The sequence below is a fragment of the Dipodomys ordii genome, unplaced genomic scaffold, assembly GCF_000151885.1.
Source record: "Dipodomys ordii isolate 6190 unplaced genomic scaffold, Dord_2.0 Scaffold82, whole genome shotgun sequence".
Taxonomy (NCBI): Eukaryota; Metazoa; Chordata; class Mammalia; order Rodentia; family Heteromyidae; genus Dipodomys; species Dipodomys ordii.
The window spans coordinates 12,381,438-12,401,021 of NW_012267298.1; the positions used below are offsets into that span (position 1 = coordinate 12,381,438).

Below are 19,584 nucleotides of genomic sequence, written 5' to 3' on the forward strand. Positions count from 1 at the left end.
CCTCGTGCGCGCGCTACCGCCGCCCGCTCCGCCTGTTCGAGCCCTTCGAGGTGCGCACCCGCCTGCTGGGCTGGGACGACCGCGCCTTCTACCTGGAGGCCCGCTTCGTCAGCCTGCGCGACGGCTTCGTGTGCGCCCTGCTGCGCTCCCGCCAGCACGTGGTGGGCGCCTCGCCGGACCGCGTGGTGCAGCACCTGTGCCAGCGAAGGGTGAGCGGCCGGCCCGGCGCGCGCCGCCGCCCCGGGGGCCCGGGCTTTCACCCACCGGCGCCCGGGACCTCTGAACCCGGCTCGTGGGGTGCCCCCTCCATCCCCACTTCCCTCTTCCAGGACCGGGGTCTCCCCCCCAGGAGATCTGAGTCATGGTGCGGTGTGGCCTGGAGGGCCCAGCCACCCTCTCTGGGCTCCAGTTCCCAGCGTGGGGTGCAGCCGGGGCGCAGTTAGCAGTGGTGGCTAGAAGTCCTGGGGACACACTTTGAAGCGGTCTGACCACCCCAGAGGCCCGCAGGCCTTTGTCCTTAGGGAGAAAGTTCTGCTGGGCACCAGTCGGGCCCCGAGGGCCCTCCCCTGGGCTGCCCCAGCCCCGAGCCAGGGCCAGCCGCTGCGGTATGGCAACCATGGCCCTGGGGAGGACCAGGTGGCGGTGGTTGCCACGGCAGGCTCTCTGGAAGATGCCAGGCGTGCCCAGCCGCCAGTCCACCCTCTGGCCCCAGGTGCAGCCTCGCAGCAGTCACCAAGGCTCACGGTCGAGGGGGACAAGGCCCCGAGGTGATGGGCCCTGGGTGGAGACCTGGCGGAGGGGGGGATTCCTACCCTCTGCCGCATGCCAGGGGTGGCTGGGAGTCACCCCAGCCCAATGTCAAGGAGATCATGGGAGCGAGGCTGGCTGGGGAGGGCCTGGTGGCCCTAGGCGTGGAGAGGTCAGCATGAGTGTGCAGCTCAGCCCTGTGAGCCTGGCCGTCCCTCCCGTCCTGGCCTGGTGTCCGCCCACTTGTCTGAGGTGCTGGGCGTCTTCCCAGCCTCCCCCATGGCAGCAGCTCTCCCCGGGAAGGCCTGAGTGGGGAAGGGATGGAGAGGACCCGCTCCCAGCTGACTTGGGAGTCCAGGCCTGGTGCAGGAGAGGAGGAGAAGAGCTCAGACAGCTCCATGCAGCACCTCGCTGGAGGCGGGCCTCCCTGGCCAGACCTCTGTCTCTGCTTCCTCCCCTTCCGGGCAGCAAGTGTCCTGGGCCTTCTGTAGCCACTAGCCCCTAGGGCTCCTGCCTGGTTATAGGAGAATGGGGAGGGGGGGGTCAGCCTGGTACCAGCAAGTTGCATGGCGAGAGGAAGGTGGAGATGTGCTGGGGGAGGGACAGTGGGCACGGGGTGGGGCTCTTGGTGGGCCAGGGAGCAGGAGAGTGGCTCAGGCAGGGACACAGCAGTGGAGGAAATGAAGCCTCCTTACCACAGGGCGCGAGCTTGCTGGGCCTCACCCCTCCCCTCTGCAGGTGGAGCCCCCTGACCTCCCGGAGGACCTGCAGCACTGGATCGCCTACAATGAGGCCAGTAGCCAGCTGCTCCGCGCCGAGAGTGGACTCGGAGATGCCACCAAGGACCAGTGACGCTGCCTCTGCACGCCAGCTCCCCTGACAGCAGGCCTGGCGGGCTTCTGGCTGGACCGGCCTTGAGACCAACCCAGGTCCCCTCGCCTGCTTGACTCCCTGTGCCAGGTCCCACGCTGGTAGCTGATGAGATGGCATTGGTACCCTGGCCCCCTCTGCTGGGGTCGGAGGGCGCAGGGCCCTGGCCGTCCCTGTAGTGAGGCCCCGGGGGAGGAGGAGCCTGGAGTCAGTTGTGTGTGGCCAGGGCAGGCCTGGCACGCGCTGGGTCTCTGCCCCTGAGTCGGAGATAGTGATAGCCAGGAAAGGGCCACCTTAGAGCCAGGCACGCTGAGGCCTGGAGTGCCCAGAGCCTCTGAGAACACGGAGCCAGATGGGAGCTGGGCCCGCTTGACAGTATGTCAGCACTGAGGCGCAGCCCGGGCGTGGGGCTCCCCTGCCTGTGCCCGACACCCGCTCTGTCATCCAGGGAGGGACGGCATCTGGAAGCTGCCTCCTTGCTGTCGCGCTGGGAACTGCACCTGGAGCGTCCCTCGCCTGCATCCCCTCTCCATGCTGCTCTTCTCACCCTAGTGCTAAGGGAGCTGCAGTTGTTCTCTTTTGTTTATGGAAAGCACACAAGTAAAGAGTTTTAAAGTGTGTGGGCTTGGACTTGGGGGAGTTTTTGTTTCTGAAGCTGTGCCCCCCCAGACCCATCCCCCCAGAGTGTTGTGGTGACCAGGTTTGTCCCCATTCTGCACATGACCGATGCCCCAGGGAGGGGGTGCCCCAGGGCCCCACCAGCCTTCCTGCCTCTCCCTTTCCCCAGCACCTGAATCTCAGCTGTCCACACTTTCTGCTTCCTTCCTTGAATCTGGGATGGCTCTGGGAGGTGAGGTCCCCAGGCCCCCAACGTCATGGGACAAGGTGGGGGGGTGGAGGCCAGCCCACAGACTCAGGGTGGGGGAAGAAGGACCCCCAAGGTTGAGGCAGGTTGTGGGAACAGGGGTCAGAGGCAATGTGGCACAGGGCCTAGCCCTGTGGGGCAGAGAGGGGGCAGGGAGCCAGTGGGGGTGAGAGACAAGGGTGGAGTGGAGGGTGTGGTTGGGCCGTGCTGGGTGCTGTGCGGCCAGATAAAGCCAAGTGTCTTCACTGGTTGGGGGCTGCAGGGTGGGGTTCCCAGTGGGACCTGCACAAGGGGGTTAAGGGAGGGGGACACTCTTACGGCCAATTGTGGGACAGCCTCAGCTCCCTGCCTCCCCTGGGGTCCTCGGGACCCCTTGGCCTCACATGGTGGGGGAGAGGGGGGCAGGAGGCAGCCCAGCTCGGGATGAAGCTTTGGACTAGAAAGGCTGCAGCCTGGGAGAGCTCCTCCATGCAGGCTCCGGCGCGCCCTCTGCCGGCCACGCTGGCCTCCCCGCCTCCCCAGGGAAGGAGGTGGTGGCCTAAGCTGGCCGGGCCGGGATGTCAGCATGGTGGTACAGGGCCTCCCTCTGGAAGCCCGGGCTGGGGAGTCACAGGCTCCCGTGCAGCCCCCAGGCCAAGTTGGCAGCTCTTGTTCTCCAGGGAGCTGGTTCCCTGCCCAGGTGTGTGTGCCCCCAGAGACAGTTCTATGGAGGAGGGCCAGGAGCCACAGCCCCCACCCCAGTCACCGCCCAGGGCTATGGCCTCTGTGGTTTGATCCAAGACCTAGTTGGGCAGAGAGTGCCCAGCTCGGAGGACAAGGGCTGCTGGCTAGAGCCGCTCTGGCTCATGGCTGTCCAGTGTCCCATGTGGACTGAACCCTGTGAGGGGACAGTGGGGAGCCAGCCCTGGCCGTGGGTCTGAGGGGAAGCTGGCAGTGCCTGCAGGCCTGTCTAGTCCCCTCTGTCCCCAGGGGACAGCGGACCACTGTCAGGTGAGGCTCATAAAGACACCCCGGGAAGACCCACGCAGGAGTGGCTGCCGCTGGGCTTTCTCATCCCCGCCCCCCCCCCGCCCCGCAGTGCCAGTGGGCACTATATCCAAGTGTTTGTGCTCAAAGCTGATGCTGTGCCGCATGAGCCACAGCTCCACTTCCGGATTTTTAGTGGTTAATTGGAGGTAAGAGTGTTAACTGGCTTCCTGGCCTGGGCTGACTTTGAACTTCAGTCCTCAGATCTGTCTCCTGAGTAGCTGGGGTTACAGGCGGGAGCCCCTGGCGCCCGCCCTTCCCCCTCTTGCTGTGAAAACTGCCTGGTGGGGTTGGTACCACCATCGCTCTAGAAAGGAATCAGACGCCCACCCAGGGTGGGGTGCTCAGGCTGGAGGGGAGGGCGTGTTTGCGGGGCTGGTTGGCACAAAGGGTGCCCAGCAGGGCTTCCGTCCACCAGTGGGCCCAAGGAGCTGTGGGTGAGAATGCGGGGCTGGTGCCCAGACCATGCAGCACTGAGGCCGGCTCTGCAGGCTTGGATGCCTGGGAAGGATGGGGTGGTCTTATTTATTTTTTCCAAGGTTGAGGGGCCAAGCGAGTTGGCTGCAGGCCAAGTGAGCTCCACTCGCAGAGACCAGAGTGGAGGTGTGCGGGGGGCCAGCCATGTCAGAGGAGGAGGCGGCTGAGGAGCGAGGCTCCCAGCAGGGCCAGAGCCCCAGGACCCGGCCTGCTCACGCCCACGGCGTTGCAGAGGTCACGGAAGCAGCAGAAGACGGGGTGCGCCAGCCCGATGCTGTCGGGGTCTGTGGCCAGGCAGGATGTGGAGCAGGAGCGCGTCACCATGGGGCTCTGGTCGAAGGGGTACTCTGCGGGGCGGGAGGGCATCAGCCTCACACCGGCCAGGCCTGCGCACCCCGTGCTCTGCACCTAGGCGCCCCCTCCCCAGCCCCACCCGCCAGCCCACCCCACCCCTGTGAGCTCACGCAGCACCTGCCTGAGATGGGGCCTGTCCCGCGCCAGCGCTGTGACGTCCTCCCCGGAGCAGCAGGGGGGAAGCCCACCTGGGTTTGGCCTCCACCCCCCTCTTTGCCCGTGCCCACGCCTGTGCCCTGCGCTGTCTCCAGCCCCCCCATCCAGCCCCTTACCCGACTCCACGGTCTCCAGGGTGGTCTTGCAGGCCGTGTCTTCCTGCTTGCACTGGGTGATGTTCTTGCACGAGTGAATGGGCGTGGGCTGTAGGCAGGTGTAGCACCTGAAGGCCTCACCTGGGCAAGGGGTGGGGGCAGAGCCTCATCACCGGCCACCTGGCCACCCTGTCCCGGAGCCAGGAGGAGCAGGCTGGAGGAGACCTGCTGAGATCCTTCAAGGCCCAGCTGGCTGACTGAATGCAGGCCTCAGTGCCCCTTCCTGTGAGGTGATAACTTGACCCCAGGCCCCAGGGAAGCCGGGCCCTAAGCCAGGAGATTCTCGGGAGCCACAGAGACCCCGCCCGGCAGCCTCACCTTTCCCTCCCTGAGAGGTGGGCAGACAGGCCCAGGGCAGCGCCCCCCACCGGCTGAGCCCCGGCCCAGCACTCACCACAGCCCATGCTCCAGGCTGCCATGAGCAGCAGTGAGGTGGCCCAGTGAGAGCCCATCCCTGGGTGCTGAGGAGCTGGGAGCCTGGCAGGCCCCATGGTGAGCATTTATACGGGCTGGCCCCTCCAGCTCCGCTTCTGGGCGGCGTCGGAGCCTGCCGTGACTCAGTAGGGCGGCACGGCTGCTGGCTGCCATGGGGAGGGCTGGAGCCGGGGCGGGCAGCAGCCACTGTCACTCACCTCCCCGGGGGGCGGGCCCAGCCTGGGGACCCTAACCCTGCCCTAGGCTGGCTCACCTCCAAGCACTCTTGTCCCGGCCATCCTGGATAGCTCTGACTGCCCGCTAATGGACCCTGAAATCCTGGGTCAGGCACCTTAGGGGTTCACAAAGGCCACCAGGCTCCAGGTAGGAGCATCCTCAGGGTCCAGTGGCAGGGCAGCCTCAACCCTGCCTGGGGCAGGGCCATGGCGGGCCTGGGGCTGCTCTCCCAGTCCCCCCCCCCACCTGGCGCACAGCTGGTACACCTAGTCACATGCAGAGGCCAAGTCAGTGCAGGAAAGGAAAGTGCTGGGGGGCAGCAGGTGGCCCGGGTACCATCGCCAACCAGACCCTCTGCGGGCAGCTCCCCACCGCTGCCAGACCCTGCCCACGGTGCTCTTAGGGAACCTGACCCCTGGGCCCTCAGCCTGACAGCAGCAGCCCTACCACCCTGTGGCCTGGTCTAGCAATCTCCTGACCACCATGGCACACTGACCGTGGCCACACCATCCTGTGCTCACACCGCTTCCTGTTCCAAATCTCTCACCCTGTGACACACCGTCTCCCATTCCATACCTTAAATCCACTCCATGTCAGAAAGTCCATCTGGTGTTTGTCCTCTATAGCTCTGATTAGTATTAGACTCTGGGGTTTTGGTTTTAGTTTTCTGATTTCCATAATAGGTAGTTTATGAGTGGGTAGATGAATGACTGGAGGACAGATGAATGGATGGATGGATGGATGGATGGATGGATGGATGGGTGGGGGTAGATGGATGGATGGGGGGTAAATGGATGGGTGGGTGGATGGATGGGTGGGTGGATGGATGAGTGGAGGTAGATGGATGGGTGGGTGGATGGATGGGTGGGGGGTGGATGGGCGGGTGGGTAGATGGATGGGTGGGGGTAGACAGATAGAGGATGGATGGATGGATGAATGGGTGGATGGATGGGTGGGTGGGTGGATAGGTGGAGGATGGGTGGATGGATGAGTGGGGGTGGATAGAGGATGGATGTGTGGGTAGATGGGTGGGGGTGGATGGATGGATGGGTGGATGGATAGATGGAGGATAGATGGATGGATGGGTGGATGGATGGATGGATGGATTGAGGATGTACAGATGGATGGATGGGTGCTTAGATGGATGCAGGATGAATAGATGGTTGGATGGTTTGGAAGATGAATGAGTGGACAGATAGGCAGCTGAATGGAGGGGGGAGTAAGGATTAGCTATGAAATGGGGGTAGAGCAATGGATAGGCTACGTGTGGCTGTGTGGACAACTGGAGGCAGGCCCTGCTGTGGCTCAGAGGGCTCACACTTTGACCTTGAGGTAGGATGGGAAGCGCCCAGAGCTGGCGCCCGGGAGGCATGAGTTCTTCTCTTAGCCTTGCAGCGTTTCCCATGCACAGCCTCAAGGTGGCCCCTTGTCCATCTAGCCTTTGGCTTTCTGTATGTAGGTGCTAGCACAGAGTGAGCTGACACTGGGCTGAAGCCAGCTGCACAGGACTGTAAGAAACCAAAGGAGGGCGTGGTTTGCCAAGGGAGAGACCGTGGTTACTGTTGATCAAACACCGAGACCCACATGTGGGAGATCAGCCCTTGCCCAGAGATTGAGCAAAGAGCCAGGGCATGTCTGGCTCTGGAGCCTGGCAGACTGAAACCGGTCCTGGTGCTCCCTGGCCTCGCTGGGATCCAGGCCAGCCTCCTTCAGAGGCACTCGTCCGGCCTCGTTGCATCCTTCCCCAAACTGGGCAGAGGGACAGCTGCCCCATCGTGAAACCCAGCAAGCACTCCGTGCGGACGGGCTGGCTCTGTGGTGCTGTGAGCTCCCTGCAGGTTGTGGGGTAGAGGAGATGCTGCAGAAACGTCAACTGAGACCGCCCGGGGCACTCGCCCTGGCTGTGACAAGGAGGGAAGGCCTCAGAGGCCATGGCAGGGCGCTGCTGGGGTGGGTGGCAGTTTGGAGAGTTGCCCGCACGCCCTTCCTGTGGGCAGGCACCACTTTGGCCCGTCTCCAAGCCCAGCACTCAATTGGCAGGTGGAAAAGTGATGCGGTGTGTGTCTGGCCAGACACCAGTGGGGAAGGGCAGATTTATGTCCTAGTTTGGCAGCCTCTTCGAGAGTCCACGCCTCCCCCACTGGCCTCAAATGTAGAACCAGAAGACCAGGTCTGCACCCAGCAAGGCTGGTGTGCGTCAGGGAGAGGCAGCTCACACCCTAGAGCCTGGGACACTGCCGTGCGGTACGCAGCCCTGCCAGGCACCGGTGGTGTAGCCACTGGCAGGCCATGTCTCCTTCCTAAGTCTGTCTAATCTTTATAAATCGGAACAGTGTGTTCCTAGCACTCAGGGTGTCTGGAAAGCTGGACTGAGGTGATGTGTGTCAAATCTGCCCAGACCGTGCAGCACCGCCAGGGGGAGCTGGCACAGGCTGTGATGGCTGCACTGCTGAGCAGCATTTGTTGGAGGGGTGAGGTGGGTAGATGAATGGGCAAAGGGAGAAGGGATGTATGGATGGTGGATGGTGAGTAGATGGATGAGTGGGTTGAGGATGGGTGGCGTAGATGGGTGGGTAATAGAATGAACAGATGGATGGGTGGAGGATGGATGTAGAAAAGGATGGATAGAAAGGATGATGGATAAAAGGATGGAGGATGGATGGAATGGGCAGGCAGATGGCTAGAGGGATGTGGGTGGATGGATGGATAGACAGCGGATGGATGGGGTATAGTGAGAAGATGGAGGGATGAATAACTGAGTGGAGGACGGATGGGACAGATGGATGGGTGGAGGGCAGAGAGGTGGCAGCAAAGGTGCAGACGGATGGGTGAAAGGCTGAGGTTTCGTGGGGAGGATAGGCTCAGGGACAGGTGCGGTAGGTGGGGGCTGGGTGGAGGCTTGGAAGGGTGGATAATGGGACTGGTGAGTAGGTGAAGTCAAGGAGGACTGGGCTGGTGCTACCTGTGGCAGGTCTGGACCTGCGGTGGGCCACTCTGTATCTCCCTGGCCACAGATACCCTGGGGCTGAGCTTAGGCAGCACAGGCTGATGACCCCTGGGGTTGGGAGGCTCTCAGGACAGCCCCTGTGCCTCTCCACCTTCTGGAGCCCCTCACCTTGGGCCTGGCCCCTGGTCTAGGCTGCAGAGCCAGCCACACCTCCGACACACTTCCAGGACCTGACCCTGGGGAGCCAGGGGCTGAGTGACCCTCCGAGGTCCAGAGAGGAAGCAGAGGAGGGGAGGGGCCCTTCGGGCCACCCAAGGAAACCGGCTGGCCATGGACGCAAGGGACACAAAAAGGGGAGGAAGAGTCCTGCAGCATTGCTGCTGCTGAGGCCTAGCACTGGCCGAGCCAGAAAGCCACACAGCCATCTTCCCGTGGAGATGGCCGTCCAGTCCGCCACTGGCAGCCGCCTCACCCTGGCTCACGGCTGGGCGTCCGCAGGGCCCTGTTGCCAGCCGCTGAGGCCCAGGCGTCCTGGCGCTGGGCTGCTCATCCGGTGTGGCACAGGAGGCACGGGAGGCACGCGTAGGCCCCTCTGCTGGTCAGGGAGCACCAGGCAGCGGCTCCCATTATCCAGGCCAGAGGCGCTGGGCAGCAGAACGCAGCCTGCGCCCGGCTCCTCTTCCCCACGAAGTCTTATCTCGCCTATGGGCTGTGAACCTCTCGGGCCACCACACTTGTAGGACCCTCGGTCGGGCTGGACCCTGGAGGAAGTTTGCCTCCCCGACCAATGACTGGGGCAGGGCGGGGCTGAAGACTGGGGCGGAGCTGAGGACTAGGGAGGGGCGGGGCTGAGGACTGGGGAGAGGCGGGGCTGAGGACTAGTGAGGGGCGGGGCTGAGGGCTGGGTGGGGCGGGGCTGAAGAGTGGGGCAGGGCCCCAGGACTGGGAAGGGGCGGGACTGAAGACTGGGGAGAGGTGGAGCTGAGGACTAGGGAGGGGCTGAGAACTAGGGAGGGACGGGGCTGAGGACTAGGGAGGGGCGGGAATTAAGACTGGGGAGAGGTGGGGCTGAGGACTAGGGAGGGGCGGGGCCCAGGACTGGGAAGGGGCGGGGCTGAGGACTAGGGAGGGGCAGAGCTGAGGACTGGGGAGAGGTGGGGCTGAGGACTAGGGAGGGGTGGGGCTGAGGACTGGGGGCGGGGCTGAGGACGGGGGGGTGGGGTTCCAGGACAGAGTCAAGTCCCCCAAAGTCAGGTTCACAGCTAAGGTTGAGGTCAAAGGTAAGGTAAGGTTCTAAGGCTTCACACGTTCTGTGTCTGGACCTCTCTGTTCCTATGATTTCCCTGCGAACCTTGACAGGGGTCACAGATCAAACCTGATCCCCAGCTCCAACCTAAGCTTTGTTCCCTTGTCAGTCTGAACCCTAACCTCGGTCACGGATGAGCCTTTTCCCCTGTCTCTGGGGGTCTCTGGGATGCGCAAGTGTCTACAGGTCATGCGTGTTGACACAGGAAAGCCAAAGAGGGTGTGAGGTGCCGTGTCTCCCATCGACAAGGACAAAGCTCAGCGTCACAGCCCTGGATAGAGGCACCCCGCTGACGCCATGACCCCCAGCTTCCAGTCACCCCTTCTGGCTGCTCTTGTCCTCCTCCCCAGAGGCCTCCTGACAGAGGGTGATTGGGGTGGGCTGTGCCCCAGAGCTGCTGGTAGGGCTCCTGGGATGTCCCAAACCCCATGGGAGACAGGTGGTCTTGTCCACAAGAGAGAGGAATAGGGAGCTCCCGGGTCCCTGAGAGGAGAGGTTTCCTGGACCGCTGAGTTCTGTGCCAGACACGGGGCTCGCCCAGCAGCACCGGGTCATGAGACCTCACTCGGGTGGAGCGTCTTCACCCAGGAGCAGGATCATGGTGTGGGCTGGGCACAGTGTGGGAAAGAAGGCCTGGAAGCCCATCATAGCTTGGCTGAGATGCATGGGCTTTGGGACCCATTCAGGGGCTGGCAGCAGGGAGGGACCGGCCACGGGGTTCTGCAGGTCAGGAGAGGCAGGTGCAAGGGTGGCCATGACAGCTTTTCCATCTCTAGTCCAGCCTCTGCCCACCTTGGTCAGGTCCCCCAGAACCCCCAAGGGCCCAAAGGGCAGCGATCTGCCTGGTGGGAGCGTGCCCAGGCCCAGTGATCTGCCTGGTGGGAGCGTGCCTGGGCCTGGCTGTCCTTGCTTGGGGATGGGGCTTCAACCCACCACAGGAGACAAGAACGACACAGAGACAGCGACAGGCTCTGAGATCCGCGGGGAGGCCCTCTCTCTGGCCTAGACGACAGCTCTGCCTGGAAATGAGACTCAGGAGGCTGGGTGCAGGTGGCCGCTACACTTCTTGGAGGCTTCTAGGCATGACTGGGGAGGCAGCGGGGGAGGTTGGAGCAGGGGGAGCAGCTGGGGCCGGGGCGGGGACAGGACTCTAGAGCACCAGGTGCACCAGTGGGGCCAGCGCCAGGGCCAGGGCCAGGCTGGGGGCGGGCGCTCCGTCCATGTTGCAGAGCTCAGAGTTGCAGCAGGACACAGGCCGGGTTTGGCCAATGCCATCCACATCTGAAGGCTCACACTTGCTGGCGCAGGACTTGGTCACCGTGGAGTCTCCCAGGAAGGGGAACACTGTGGGGGGCAAGAAGTGTCCACCACTCTGCCCCCATCAAGCCAGCTGGCGCCCGCTCTGGGGTCACCCAACCCAGGGCTCTCAGCACCCTTCTTCTCCACCTCTTGGTGAAGAGCCAGAGATAAAGGAGAAAGAAGATGAGGTCCTCAGCCACCTCACCCCGGGGAGGAAAGGAGAGAGGCCACACTTAGGACAGGAGCAGTGGGGTGACTACTGCTGGTTACACAGGGCACAGCTGGCCGGGTGGCAGGGAAGAGGGCGCGGTGACCCTGGCCCCCAGCCCCGCCCCACCCACTCACCAATCTCCCGTGAGTAGAGCGTGGTCTTGCACATGGTTTCGTTGGCATGGCAGGTGGTGACAGTGGTGCAGCTGGACGTTGTCGTGGGTTCCCCACAGGTGAAGCACCGTAAAGCCACCACTGGGAGAGAAGCGATAAAGGCCAGGTCAGGCTGGCCTGCCCCTCCAGCCGCAGAGACAGCTTGTGGAGGGGCCCGGCCCGCCTGAGGCCGGGGTCTGAGGGGCCCAATAATGTGAGCCGAGGGCCTGGGAAGCCGCTGTGAGCACTGGACTTTGGTCTGCTGGTGACACAGGCTCAGGTCACAAGGCAGACAGTACCCTTGGGGGAGACTGTCAGCCTGGGGGCCAGGGTGGGGTCAGGAGGCACCGGGAGACGGAGGCCTGGGCATTGCCATAGCAAGAACACCAGAGGGGTGCGAGGCTCAGGGTGGGCCCGGAGCAGCCCTCTCGTCCCCTGCAGAGCTCCTGGGGGGGAGCCAGCCGTGCCTGGGAGCTGGAGGGGTGTGGGTAGGTGGGGTCCACTGAGCGGGAGGAGGGTGTCCCTGCACCACCCCTGCCAGGCCCCTCTGTGCTGCCCCCCCAGGCTGACTCCAGCTGCTCCACGCAGCCCCTGGGTGGCCTCTGTGTGACCCAGATAGGGCCTCTGTCCTTGGCCAGCCTCAATTTCTCCCTCCAGAAAATGGACAGTCACCTGGCTGAGGCCCACGCCTGCCATAGAGTACACAGGAGATGCAGGCCCGCCGTCCTCTCCCTGGATGGACGTGTCTGGGTCTCCCTCCCCCTGCTCCCCGCCCCTGGCCTGCCCCAGCCCCTCCTGTACCTTCCCTAGCCTCCCTTCCCCACCCCAGCTCAAACCTTCCACAGCCCAAGGCCCCCATCAGGCAGCCCCCCTGCAGGTACCCAGGGCTTGGACACTGGCCCCGCCTACCTGGCCAGCCCCCCACCTAGCCCAGACCCCCTGCCTTTCCCCATTTGCAGCCCAACCTTCTTTGCTTCTTCCCCTCTTTGGACCCTGCCCCCCACCTCTGTCCGTACCCCTCTCTCTGAGGTGCCTTCACCTCAGAGAAAGGGGTACAGAAGCTGGCAGGCAGTGTCCCGGGGTGCACAGACCCCACTCCCCACATCGCCCAGACCCTGGTTCTTCACCCCTCACCGAGCTCCCTGCAGGTGGCTAGGGTCAGCACCAGCAGGGCCAGCCAGGCCCCCTGCGTGGCTCTGGTCCCCTGCATGGCTCTGGTCCTGGTTGCACACTGGCCTGGCCAGAAGCCTTGGGGATGCCAAGTGTGGTGGTCCGACCGGTCTGGTCCACTAAGTGGATTACTGAGATCAGGTTTCAGGAGGGCGGAGTATCAGAGACCCCGCCTCCGCCCAGACCTTCCCCCTCCCCCTCTTCAGACATTTCATTCCTAGGGTGTCTCTGGGCTCACCCTTCGGGTCTCAGTCCCTCCACGCCACAGCCTGGTGCTCCCCCTCCATCTGCTTCCCCTTTCTTGACCCCTGCCCTGGGGACTTCACCACCTCCCTGTAACTTCCTGCCTGGAGCCCCCTGCCCGGGATGGTGGAGGGGGGCTCTCCAACAGACTGCCCCCAGGAGGACCTCTGCATGTGGCTCCTTCTCCAGGGCAGACTGGTGACCTCGGGCTGCAGGATGACCTTGGATGGTCAGGCTGGGGCTCAGTGCGGGGCAGCTGGGAGGTTGGGAGGTTGAGGGAGGCCCTTGCCCAGCCTCAGACAGGAGAGAGCCGAATCTGGGTCTACACAACTCTGCCAGACACAGACCTGTAGTGCTCCCCTCCAGGACACCCTGCCACCCCTGCCCACACCCACAGCCTGGGGGCAGGGAGCCATGACTGCCATGACTTAGTAGTTAAGACTGCAATCTTCCAGGCCCGGGGGTGTGGACAGGGCCTCCTGGGTGGGACAGCAGGCTTTCCAAATGTCAGTCTCTTCCTGTGCTTTGACCCTGTGTTCCGCTGCAACGTTCCCCCCCCAGCCCCCTGTGGTTGAAATTCTCTGTCCCCTCCCCCTGACCCCCCATCCCAGGGTCCTTGCCTGGTCAGCTCCCCACTGGGGATCTGGGGACCCCTTAGCCTGGGGACCCATGCCTTCATGAGCACCGGGCAGAGCCGGTGTGCCAGTGCGTGGCCCCAGGCCTCACGCACCCCATGTGAGTCATACACTTCACTCATGGCAGCTGCAGAGCTACCCCATGCTAATTAATTTTAGCTCTGAGAAGCTAATTGATCTAGGCAAGGTCACTTAGCAGCCCACACAGAGCCCAGCCCGTCCGATTTGGCCACCAGTCACCTGGAAACCAAGGTGCAATCAGCAAGGGTGCTGCAGCCATAGCTTAAGTGGATGACACACCCCACTACACACAGCCCGGCACTGCCGAGGTCCAAGCGGTCCCTCTGCTGCACCCCACCCTTCCTCAGGCCTCAGGCCCGGGGGCACCTCCTGTGTCTTCCAAGGAGTACATGCCCAGCCCCCAGGCAACAGCTCCAGAACTTTCCATCTGACTGTCAGGGAGACCCTGACGACTCCTGGGTGATATTTCCCCACAGGGCAGCTGCTGATTGGGTGGGGAGGAATGTGGCCTGGCCAGTCAAGGGTGAGGCTGTCTGCAGGCCTCTGTGCTAAGAGGGGACACCCCTTTCAGTTCCTCCCAGAACCTCTTAGACTGGATTTAGACTGTGAGCAGGGTCAGGACTCTGTGTGATCAGGATCAGAAATCAGTGTGAACAGGGTCAGGACTCAGTGTGTGAGCAGGGTCAGGACTCTGTGTGATCAGGATCAGAAATCAGTGTGAACAGGGTCAGGACTCAGTGTGTGAGCAGGGTCAGGACTCAGTGTGTGAACAGGATCAGAATCAGGGTGAACAGGGTCAGGACTCAGTGTGTGAGCAGAGTCAGGACTCAGTGTGTGAGCAGGGTCAGGACTCAGTGTGTGAACAGGATCAGAATCAGGGTGAACAGGGTCAGGACTCAGTGTATGAGCAGGGTCAGGACTCAGTGTGTGAACAGGATCAGAATCAGGGTGAACAGGGTCAGGACTCAGTGTATGAGCAGGGTCAGGACTCAGTGTGTGAACAGGATCAGAATCAGGTGAACAGGGTCAGGACTCAGTGTGTGAGCAGAGTCAGGACTCAGTGTGTGAGCAGGGTCAGGACTCAGTGTGTGAGCAGGGTCAGGACTCTGTGTGATCAGGATCAGAAATCAGTGTGAACAGGGTCAGGACTCAGTGTATGAGCAGGGTCAGGACTCAGTGTGTGAACAGGATCAGAATCAGGGTGAACAGGGTCAGGACTCAGTGTGTGAGCAGAGTCAGGACGACTCAGTGTGTGAGCAGGGTCAGGACTCAGTGTGTGAGCAGGGTCAGGACTCAGTGTGTGAGCAGGGTCAGGACTCAGTGTGTGAGCAGGGTCAAGACTCAATGTGTGAGCAGGGTCAGGGGTCAGTGTGTGAGCAGGGTCAGGACTCAGTGTGAACAGGGAAAGGAATCAGAGTGTGAACACGGTCAGGACTCAGTGTGTGAGCAGGGGCAGGAGGTAGTGTGTGAGGAGGGTGAGGACTCTGGTGTGATCAGGTCAGGATTTGGTGTGAGCAGACTCAGGACTCAGTGCATGAGCAGGGTCAGGACTTGATGTGGGAGTAGTGTCAGGACTCAGCGTTAGTAGAGTCAGGACTTAGTATGAGCAGGCTCAGGACTCAGGTATGAGCAGAGCCAGGGCTCAGTGTGAGCAGGTTCAGGACTCAGAGTGAGCAGGGTCAGGGGTCAGTGTGTGAGCAGGGTCAGGACTTGATGTGTGAGCACGGTCAGGGCTCAGTGTGAGCAGGTTCAGGACTCAGTGTGAGCAGGGTCAGAACTCAGGTGTGAGCAGGGTCAGGACTCAGTGTGAGCAGGGTCAGGGCTCAGTGTGAGCAGGGTCAGGGGTCAGTGTGTGAGCAGGGTCAGGACTCAGTGTGAGCAGGGTCAGGACTCAGTGTGAGCAGGGAGGCTAATCAGCTGATCCCTGTGCGTGGGACTCTGGAGCGCTGGGCCTGTGATGTCAGCCGGTTTCCCTCTTCTGCTGCTTTGTCTCTTTAGTGGGCACCGCACTGGGTGTGGCGGCCCTCTCTAGACCTCGTGCAGACCCTCCCCTCCCAGTCAGGGTGAAGGCTGAGCTGTCGGGTGGGGAGGTGGCCGAGGGGCGATGGGGGGGGGCGTACCTGTGGTCTGTGGCCCCTCACTGATAGGCCAGTGACAGTAGCTCAGTGGGCACAGTGCCGCATGTGACATGGCCACAAGCGTGGTCTCACGTGTCTTGTTCTTCCTAGTGTGCTACGGGAGTTGGTCAGGCGGTGTTCATGCGTACTGGTGTTATCAAGTCCTATGTCAGAGTGTCACCTGCTGTGAGGCCCGGGCATTGGCTAACCAGGTCATCCCCAGGCTCCACTAGGAAAGAGTTCCTTCCCAGCTCCTGGCCGGTCTTCCCCCGCAGGGCTGCTGGCTGCTGCATTCCCAGGCCGCTGACCTCTGGCCGCTGGCCGCTGCATTCCCAGGCCGCTGGCCACTGCATTCCCAGGCCGCTGGCCGCTGGCCGCTGCATTCCCAGGCCGCTGGCCGCTGGCCGCTGCATTCCCAGGCCGCTGGCCGCTGCATTCCCAGGCCGCTGGCCACTGCATTCCCAGGCCGCTGGCCGCTGGCTGCTGCATTCCCAGGCTGCTGACCGCTGGCCGCTGCATTCCCAGGCCGCTGGCCGCTGCATTCTCAGGCCACTGGCCGCTGGCCGCTGCATTCCCAGGCTGCTGACCGCTGGCCGCTGGCCGCTGCATTCCCAGGCCGCTGGCCACTGCATTCCCAGGCTGCTGACCGCTGGCCGCTGCATTCCCAGGCTGCTGACCGCTGGCCGCTGCATTCCCAGGCTGCTGACCGCTGGCCGCTGGCCGCTGCATTCCCAGGCTGCTGACCGCTGGCCGCTGCATTCCCAGGCCGCTGACCTCTGGCTTCCAGTCACCAAACCCTTTCATCTCCTCTCCTTTCCTTTTCTTTTTTTTTTCTTTCTGTCCTAGTCCTGGGGCCTGAACTCGGGGCCTGGGTGCTGTCTCAGGGTTTGTCTGTCCGTTTCTTGAGGGCTAGTGCTCTTGAGCCCCAGCTCTACTTCTGACTTCTCCTTCCTCTCCCTCTCCCCCCTCCAACTCTCCCTCCCTCTCCCTCTCCCCCCTCCAACTCTCCCTCCCTCTCCCTCCCCCACCCCTACTCTGGAAGTTTTTATTGGCGATATGAAAGTCTCATGGACTTTCCCATCCAGGCTAGCTTTGAACTGTGACCCTCAGATCTGAGTAGCTAGGATAACAGATGTAGGCCACCCATGTGCAGCTAAAACTCTGCTCTTTTTGGCTCTATGGCTCCACGCTCAGGATCTGACAGGCCAAAATCGGGGTGTGTTCTGTACTGGACTTTTCCGCCAGGAACCTGCATCTGGACTGGCTCAGGTCCCCTGCTGTGGCTGTCACCCCTTGCTGGTCCCTGCCCTCCAGGAGGCCCAGGGCCTTACCCATAAACCCCAGTACTGATAAGCCAGCCAGGGGCCGTCCCTTCTCTGACCTTAGTGACTGTCTCCGTTTTCCAGAAGACAACACTTCTTGGCCATTCTTCACTCTCTCCTGGAGGGCACTGTGTGTCACTGGCCCTCAGCCCTGCCCCCTCACACCAGCCTGCTGCTGCAGTGCACATGCATTTGCCCTTCATGGCAAATCTGGGCCGTTGCTTTTGTCCTTGTGTGCAGCAAATACTGCTGTCTCAGGCGGATGGGGGGGGGCACCCAGACCGCCGGAGTCCTGATCATCTGTCTCAGGCTGATGGGGGTGGGGTGCCCAGACCGCTGGAGTCCTGATCATCTGTCTCAGGTCGATGGGGGTGGGGGCACCCAGGCCGCCCGAGTCCTGATCATCAGGTTCAGCTGCAGGGGGCCCCTTCTGAGATGCAGCAGCAGCCACGGCAGCGGCCGCCCTGGAGCTGGGTCTCCCAGTGCGGTCCAGGGCAGGGGCTTTCTCCAGCCTCTGCCTCTTGCACTCAAGGTCAGGTGATGCCTTGCGAGGCGGCCGCTGCACCTCATGTCTCCAGGAAGATAGGCGGCACAAATAGCACCAGGGGCAGGTGGGTCGCGCCCATGATCCTAGCAACTCAGAAGGCTGAGAACTGAGGATCACCGCTTGAAGCCAATCAGGGCAGAAAAGTCCCTATGAGACTCTTATCTCCAAATAATCATTCCAAAAAGAGAACAAAAATGTGGAGCTGTGGCTCAAAGTGACAGAGCGCTAGACTCTGTCTAGCATAAAGAACTCAGGGACAGCACCCAGGCCCTGAGTTCAAGCCTCATGACCAACCGCCCACCCCCCAAAAGGAACACATTATTATGATTATTGCCCACAATAGGAAGATGCCCACACTTGGTTCCCCTGGCTTTAGACTCCTAGGCCACACCTTTGCCCAGTCCTTGCCAGCCTCCCACTGACTTCCCAGTCCCAGAAAAGGCATCTTTCTTGACACTGGTGGCAGATTTCCTACCTTGCCTTCTACTTTTGGGTGTTGCTCATGGTATTGTGTGTGTGTGTGTCCCTTCTGTTTTTCTCTGTGGAACTGGGGTTTGAACTCAGGGCCTATGCTTGCTAAGCAAGTGCTCTATCACTTGAACCATGGCTCTAGCCCTTTTTGTTTTAGTTTTCAGAACAAAAATCCTTCTACATAGGATCATAGACACATGCCACTGGGCCTTACTGATTGTGTGGGGTGGGGTTCTTGCTAGCTCTTTGCTCTGGTTGGTCCTGACGCTTGACCTCCTGACCCCGAGTGGCTGGAACTACAAGAGTATGTCACTGTGGGAGGCCTTAACAATGTTTCCTGTAGCCTTTTGTGCATCTTTCCAAACCTGTACTGTGTTCATATTTCTTTTCTAAAATAAAAAAAGTTAACAGCTTTATTAAGTGCACCTGCCACATTGTGCAGTTTGACCATTTGCGGAACAAAATTGGCCACCTCAGTATATTCACAGACCTGTGCAAACCTCACTCATCATGGCTCAGAGAGAAGCTCGGTGCCTTTAGCCATTGCCGCCCTCCATTCCTGCGCAGTTATGAAACACATGCTTGGTCTTCATTCTGGCTTCCTGGCACACAGGCTGAAATCATTGGGACTCTCTGAAGCAATGCTAATGTCTTTTGAAAGCTGATGACTGACTGGCTGGCAGAAGGGCTCCAGGTGGCTGTTGGGCGGGGCTGGTCCCCTTTTTCCCCCCACCTCCCCCCTACACTGGGAACTGAGTAATTTGAGGGCAGAGACTTCCAGCCCCACCCCTGCCTCCTCGGGAGACAGGCCTGAAGGTTGAGCTGGTCACCAATAGCCAATGTCATGGTCCACCACGTCCATGTAGCAAACCTCCCGAAACCCCCAAGGTCAGGATTTGCCTTGCCAGAGGATGGAGCCCTGGGCAGGGTATGGGGACCCTGCGTCCGCCCAGCACCTCCGTCTCTCCCTCTGTCTCTGCGTCTGGTGTTCACTGGTGTCCTCCATCACATCCCGGATGACAGATAAGACGACGTGAGGGAAAAGTGTTTCCTCAGTGCTGCCAGCTGCTGTCCCTGAAGGAAACTGAGCATGTAGCCACGCCTGGGAAGCTCACGTCTTTCTGGGATAAGAAATACTTTTCGGGGGTACCCCAAGAGCCCCACGGGAGATTCCCTGTCTACAGACCCCACGTCTTGCACACCCGGCACACACTCGCATACACACCACGCACACATACCATTCGCTAGTGAGCTGATCTTTCAGACTCTGCAAAGACTGCTCGGCCCAGACAGGAGGCCTGGGCAGACAGCGAAGGCGCCTCCCAGCCTCCACCCACGGTGGCCACAAGGTCCAGCCTCAGGGACTTGCATCCAAGAAGCCCACCGATGGCGTCTCCACTTTTGCCCTTGGGACCTTCCCCATGCCTCAGTCTCCTGGAATGTGCCCCGAGCTTACCCCGGTGCGGGGGCTCCTGTCACCGCACCCCGGGGTTCCCCAGTACATGCCTCCATTCTCTGAAGAGTAATGCCACGCTCTGTTGTTTAGATTGACAAGAAGAATGCCTGCACACTTAGGCAGCCAGAGGTGAAATACTGGATGGTGTGAGGGTCGGAAACGTGTCTGGGCTTCCCTCCCCCAGTTCTTAGCAATCTTTCCTTCATCACATGCAACAAGGAATGGCCTTGGTGGCTTTAGGTCTCCCTCTCCTGCCAGGTCATGGATTCGCTGTCTTTGCCTGTCTGGCTTCTTTTACTGAGTAGAACATTTTCCAGGATCACCCACATTGTAGTGTGGGGCCCTATCACCCTCTGGATGGTTAAATAGACCTGTTTTCACTTATC

At 61.6% G+C, this 19,584-nt stretch overlaps 3 protein-coding genes across 3 annotated transcripts; 1 reads left to right on the forward strand and 2 right to left on the reverse strand.

Annotated features, from left to right (window-relative positions):
* Positions 1 to 5: 5 nt before the first annotated feature.
* Positions 6 to 2,237, forward strand: Them6 (thioesterase superfamily member 6; the record flags this gene model as incomplete). Its single annotated transcript, XM_013025145.1, has 2 exons — positions 6 to 209; positions 1,486 to 2,237. Coding segments are annotated over 2 exons (318 nt in total), but the record flags the coding sequence as incomplete, so codon positions are not given.
* A 1,895-nt stretch (positions 2,238 to 4,132) lies between these two features.
* Positions 4,133 to 5,102, reverse strand: Slurp1 (secreted LY6/PLAUR domain containing 1). Its single transcript, XM_013025146.1, has 3 exons — positions 5,045 to 5,102; positions 4,612 to 4,731; positions 4,133 to 4,332 (listed from the first exon to the last, which is right to left on the reverse strand). The coding sequence occupies exons 1-3, from the start codon at positions 5,100 to 5,102 to the stop codon at positions 4,133 to 4,135; spliced, it is 378 nt and encodes a 125-aa protein (XP_012880600.1).
* A 5,602-nt stretch (positions 5,103 to 10,704) lies between these two features.
* Lypd2 (LY6/PLAUR domain containing 2) lies at positions 10,705 to 12,426 on the reverse strand. The gene is made up of 3 exons (XM_013025177.1): positions 12,351 to 12,426; positions 11,199 to 11,318; positions 10,705 to 10,898 (listed from the first exon to the last, which is right to left on the reverse strand). The coding sequence occupies exons 1-3, from the start codon at positions 12,424 to 12,426 to the stop codon at positions 10,705 to 10,707; spliced, it is 390 nt and encodes a 129-aa protein (XP_012880631.1).
* Positions 12,427 to 19,584: the final 7,158 nt, after the last annotated feature.